Source organism: Conger conger, chromosome 18 (assembly GCF_963514075.1).
Source record: "Conger conger chromosome 18, fConCon1.1, whole genome shotgun sequence".
Classification (NCBI taxonomy): domain Eukaryota; kingdom Metazoa; phylum Chordata; class Actinopteri; order Anguilliformes; family Congridae; genus Conger; species Conger conger.
Genome location: NC_083777.1, coordinates 25,427,260 through 25,433,259, shown reverse-complemented (window position 1 = coordinate 25,433,259; position 6,000 = coordinate 25,427,260). Strand labels below are relative to the sequence as shown.

Genomic DNA, 6,000 nt, shown 5'->3' with positions numbered 1-6,000 from the left:
CGCTGGACAGGGCGTAGCCGTGCCGGTGCAGGGTGTCCATGGCGTGGAACTGCACCGGGAGGAACCGGAAACCAGAACCAGGTCACTCACACCATCTCACACCTGACCGTTACATCACAGAGCCACAACCAATCAGACGCTGCCCGCAGTTACCCACAACAGCAGAGTTCACCAAAATGTCTGCATTTATATAGATGGTGAATGTCCCGTTCACACTCATACACCAACGCCAATTGGCTGTCATGTAAGGCACCAGCCAACTCGGCAGGAGCAATTGGGGGTTAGGCGTCTTGCTCAGGGACACTTCGACACACCCTGGGCGGGAGTGAACCAGCAACCCTCCGACTGCCAGACAACTGCTCTTACCGCCTGAGCCAATGTCACCCCCAAAACACCGGCAGACCTGTACGTATCTCAAAGGTGTTAAGAAGTGCGGACACAAACACTTTAAGGAGGAGACATCAGCAGTCTGCAGCCTCATCGACTCGAGTGGTTCCTGACCTTTGATCTCATCCAAAATCATTGGGGAGTCAATTGGACTCATTTCGCTTCGTTGCTGTAAATTAACGAGGTCCTGGAGCTACTCCGAGGCTGGACACGCCCCAGCCGAAAGCTGCCTCAGCCCCTGATGAACGGCTCTCACGGTGATGGGGGGGGATGCGTTTGATGACTCAGGACAGGGAGGTGGAGATAACATCCACCACCCCCTTCCAACAGAACTCTTCTCCCCACTCATCGATGGAGAACGGAAGGAGTCAGAGCACGGGGTCAATGAGTCAGAGGCCTGGGATGGCTGGTTCTTAGTGAAAATCTTACAACATACCTTACAAAGATCTTACAAAGAGATTAGTCTATTACAGAAAAGGCATCTGTATAATCCAACAAACTGCACATAATACTTTGTGAATTTCCCTGAAAAATGAAAGCCACAAGGTAAATGAAATGTATTATTATTACAACAGGCGCTAATAGGTAACACTTTTATGAAATCCGGCCTTTATTTCTCTGAATTTAGAAAACAGGCCAGGCTGTTTTCAGTAGAGGAAGTCACAGAGGGCGTTTGGAGTCGAGATGACCTGATAGAAGGAGGTGTGAAAAAAAATGTGCGGTTTTTTTCCAAGGGTGCTTATTTCTGCCCGAAAATATGCAGTCCCTCTCCTGCCCGCACCCCACCCGCCGAAAAAGGACAAAATATTTGACTACTTAACCATATTGTTAGGCTGAAATAAAGTGGTGATTGTACTAGCGTGCACAAACAATGAGGTCTGTTCACTCTGGAGGACCGGGACTCGCCCACAGGCATATTTAGTCTGATCGGCCTCCAGATTAAAAATTCAGCTCAAAGCCAAACACCTCCAGAGTATAACCGATTCCAAATACCTCATTTGTTGGCTAATTGAGTTGCAGTTGCATGTTGATCGCAACAAATTAGTCAAGGTCAACGGGTTTAAGGCTCTCTTGCAAAAAAAAATGAAACGTACACAAACATCGTTAAAGGCAAAGTCCGCGAAAGAGAAGAAAAAGCAAGTTTTGCTTAATTACAAAAGCACTCGCTGCAGAATGTCAGGGGGGGTCAGCCGCTAACAGATAAGTGTAACTGATCCTTCAGCGCGGTGTCGGCTCTTGGACTCAATCCCAGAACAGCCGCAACGTAATCGGACCCCGTCCGTCTGAAGAGCAACAAAAGGAGCTGTGATGCGTGTGAAGAGGCGGGAGCGGCTGGACGGTCTCTCGGAGTGCGGAGGGGCGGTCTCTCAGAGTGCGGCGGGGCGGTTTCTCTCACCAGTGTGATGTCTCGAGAGGCGGCGGCGGCGCTCATGTGTAAACTGGGCTGTCTGACGGAGCTGCTGCAGTCCAGCGCCCGGGCGAACGTCCCCACCGCCCTGAGAGAGAGAGGGAGAGACAGCCGTCACGGTAGTCATCATCATCATCCTCATCATCATCACCATCATCATTATCATCACTGTCATCATCACCATCATTATCATCACTGTCATCATCATCATCATCTTCATCATCATCATCATCATCACCACCACCACCACCAGTCAACACCACCAACATCATCACCATCAAAATCGTCATCATGATGATGATTGTCACCATTGTGGTCATCATCAACATCATCACAGATATCATCATCAAAATTGTCATCATCATCTTCATCGTCATCTACAGTGCCATCATCATCTTCTTCATAATAATCATCATCATCATGGTCATCATCATCATCAGATTCATCATCATCGTAATCATAATCATCAATCACCATCATTATCTTCATCAACATAGTCATCACCCATCATTGTCAAAATTAATATCGTCAACATCATCACCACCACTACCAACATCATGATAATCAGCGTTATCATTACCAGCATCACTAGAACTACAACATCATGATAATTACAAACATAACTCCCATCATCATCATCAACCATCAATAATCAGCAAAAAATCTACAAACCACAAGAGGTAAAGACACAGCAGCTGTTTCAACACTCCACACCCGTCACTGTGCTTAGGAATTCTCCCGTGCCCAGTATCAACCTTTTACTACAAAATGTGGAACTAAGGAAAGTTCATCAGCTGCCACACACACATCCAGATTATAGTCCAGAGGGAAGAACGGGACAGTGGGTAAACTGCTACCACCAGCTGGGAAGTTCTACGGTGCGTTCAAGACAGCGAGCATTCAGCAAAGCAGTTACCGTCTACAGCGAGCAGTTACTGTTGAACGATTTCAAATAAACATTCCATTTAATTTGCCCTTACAATACAAATAGATGCGACTTAGGTCTAACAGTGCCAGCTAGCTGATTCACGCTGTATTTTAAAAGGTAAAAAAAAAAATATTACAGTGATTAAAGTATATTATTACAGACAAATAATTGTCAGCTTTTATATTGTTTTCCCCATCAGCAGCCATTTTTGTTCCCTGGGCCCCGAAAAACTGTTAGCGAACGTTTGCAGTCTTGAACGCACGGGGCCGCAGCTCCCCCCTCTTTGCCGTGGGCGAAGTCTCTGAGGCTCTGCGGGGTCAAACGGGGCCACACCGAACACGTTTACACACAGGAGGCTCGGGGGCCAGGTCCGCCTCCAGCCCCTTCATTACCACTAACGCTGAGGGCATGTCGACTCCACTGACACCCAAACCCAGATTAGCGGACGGCTCCGCTCGGATAAAGGCCAGGGTGTTTCTGCATTGTTCCGCTAATCCCGCGGGCTTGTCAGCCCAGATAAGGGAGGCAGCGGCTCTGCGCTGTTCGCAGTACAGAATGCAGGTCCAAATACAACAATGAGGCTAAACTTGCATTTAACCCACTATTGGACTAAGGCGCCCTGTAGAAAAACCCATAGAGGGGCCAAGGAATCAACGCATTTCAACGGAAATGCGTCTTGAGAAACGGTCGTATGATCGAATACAACGCTGCCGTCGCATCCGTCTGTTAAGGGAGATGTAATACGCAGGTTGCATCCGCCCATAAGGGGTAAAAGGAATATTGAAAAAAACATTGCTGAGGATGTGTATTGTAGCTTGTATGACATTGTACAGTTCGGGTGGAATGAAACACAGCCAAGAGGAGAGACCCAGGAGGCAAAAAATGTAAAAAATAAAAAAATTAAATAAAATAGAGCAGGAGTGCAAACAGCGTTTAAAGCTGGTGTGTGTAACCTTCGGGTAGGTTGCCATGGCAACCCGTAACAAAGGAAAGCACCAGAGTGGTGCTGCTACTGCTGCTTACAGGTTCAGCACAATCGGCACAAAGTTGTGTGTGTGTGTGTGTGTGCGTGTGTGTTCCAGTAAGTGTGTGAGTGTGTGTGTGTGTGTTCCAGTAAGCCTGGGTGTGAGTGTGTGTGTGTTCCAGTGAGTGAGTGTGTGTGCGTACGTGCGTTCCAGTGAGTACGTGCGTGTGTGTGAGAACACTACCCTCAACAAGACGCAAGTCTCTAATTTTATCTCCATCACCATCTGTGCTAGACTGACACACACCTCTATATCTCTATATCTCTCCATCACTGCCTCGACCAGGCGTACACATCTCTGTTTGATATCTTCCCCTTACAACCCCATCCTGAGCCACACACCCAAGCTTTTACCTCATCCACATAAAGAGGCAGGGGGACACAGCCCTGGGGAATAGACCCCCTTAATGCCTCTCCTGGTACTTGTAAAATCTCGTTTTAGACCGGGCTCTTTATTCGAGAACTCTCTCCCCGTTCAGCCTGCTACTTTTCAAAAGCAGCTCGTCGTTTGGTCTCCTTTAAATGTGCTGCTTGAAGCCAGACAGGGAGAGCATTACAGAAAGGCTTTAGCATTTATTCATATCAGCCTCTCAGCAGTCGGCCAACGGGCAAAATCTGTATTTCTGGATCCGGTACAACCAATCAGGTGTACCCACTCCAATCTCCAACCGCAGATGTTGACTTTTCAAAGTATTAAAAGAGCCATAAATCCATAAAGCTGAGATATAATGGCGTATTGATGAATTGATTTTCTGAGTGAGTCAGGTAAAGGAATGGAGGGAATATTTTATTCACATTAGAGGATCGCTAGTATACAAGCAGACAAATACAAATAAGCGTTTTTTTCCCCAAGGCAACTTGTATAGCTTACGGTTTAACATATTATTGACTATGCATGCATATGAACTGGAGCGGTAAAGGTTCTCTGTCTAGCTTAAGGGAACAACAGCAGTGCTCCCAACAGAAACACAAACATGTCGATGCCCACATGATTACATGTATGTGCATGTTATTGAGTGAATTATTTAGAGTGTGCATGCCTTTTTATTACCACTATTATTTACCACAATAGGTAAGATTTTTGTGTAAAGACTTTGTACAAGACCGTTCTAAATCCCTTCCCATCATTGAAAAAGGCTCACTGACATTTAATCATCTTCTGCCTGTGTTTATAGACCTTAAATTCGGGTTTCAAAATATACAGTTGACGGGCCGGCACTCTGTACCAAAACATCAAAATAGCTGTACAATAGTTCAAGCTCAATGGTTGAAAATTGAAAATTAATTGCACCAGCCAATGGCGTTTCAACGTTGGAGGGTTCACAGAGAACAGTGTTGTGGTTTGAAGGTGTTTGTTGCTGCTATTCCTCTCTTGACAGTTAGAAGTCCGAAATTACCTGTTGTACCTTTAAGTTTTTATTTATGTATCGGGGACAAATGAGAACATTCACATGAGATATTGCACCCAAATTAGCCGAAAGGCCACTTCACATCGTTAGGCCCAAAGTTACAGCACAGTACAGATAATGAGGCTGCAGAGTAAAAATGTCTTCTCTGTGAACATTTATTTAATTTAGGATTTAGGGATGATCAAGAGCTCAGATGTAGGGAGCCATGTTCGTGGAACTTTACCAGGGTGACACCTACTTTTTCGAGAAAGTAGGCTTCACAAGGGAACCTTTCGTGACCATGGTGAGCAAGGAACAATGTTTAACATCTCCTCTGGAGGAGAGGATGCCATTCACCCACCGTTTTATTTGGCTTGGAGGGAAGAGTGACCCCTACTGGCCTACAGCAGCAAGTTCTCCAGAAGCCACACTAAAGCGCTAATCAAGACAATGGCTACTTTAGTATTTCATACAAGGTACGCGTGTTACAGAATGCACACATCTTATGCAGCACACGTACGTTAGAGTGAAGAGTCTTTTGCGGTGTATGTGCCTCTTGATTTTACAGATTTAGGGTGTGTATGTATTTAACAGTGTGAGCATGGCTTACTGAACTGTGCAGGGCATGCGTGGCGTATGCGTTATACAGTGTGTAGGTGGTGTTAGGGGGCGCACGGGCGTGTGGCCGGGACCCTACCGTGCCACGACGAGGAACTGGTCGATCTGCTTGCTGGTGAGCGGACAATGCGGGTCCCACATCTTCTCTTCCAGTTTGGCCAGGTCCCGCTCGTCCGCTTCGCCTGGGCGGGAGAGAGAGAACGGAGCCTCGTGTTCAGGGACCGTGTTCGCCCAGGCCTCTCACCGT

At 46.6% G+C, this 6,000-nt stretch overlaps 1 protein-coding gene across 4 annotated transcripts in view; it reads right to left on the bottom strand.

Annotated features, from left to right (window-relative positions):
- The window catches only part of LOC133117910 (metastasis-associated protein MTA3-like), a 57,652-nt gene that overhangs the window by 26,775 nt on the left and 24,877 nt on the right, over positions 1 to 6,000 (bottom strand). For all 4 annotated transcript variants that reach the window (XM_061227426.1, XM_061227424.1, XM_061227427.1 and 1 more), the window contains 3 exons: positions 5,833 to 5,935; positions 1,784 to 1,883; positions 1 to 49 (listed from right to left, as the gene is read on the bottom strand). The exon at positions 1 to 49 is cut by the window's left edge and continues 140 nt beyond it. In XM_061227426.1, coding sequence (XP_061083410.1) covers positions 1 to 49; positions 1,784 to 1,883; positions 5,833 to 5,935 — 252 coding nt within the window. The remainder of the gene's footprint in view (positions 50 to 1,783; positions 1,884 to 5,832; positions 5,936 to 6,000) is intronic.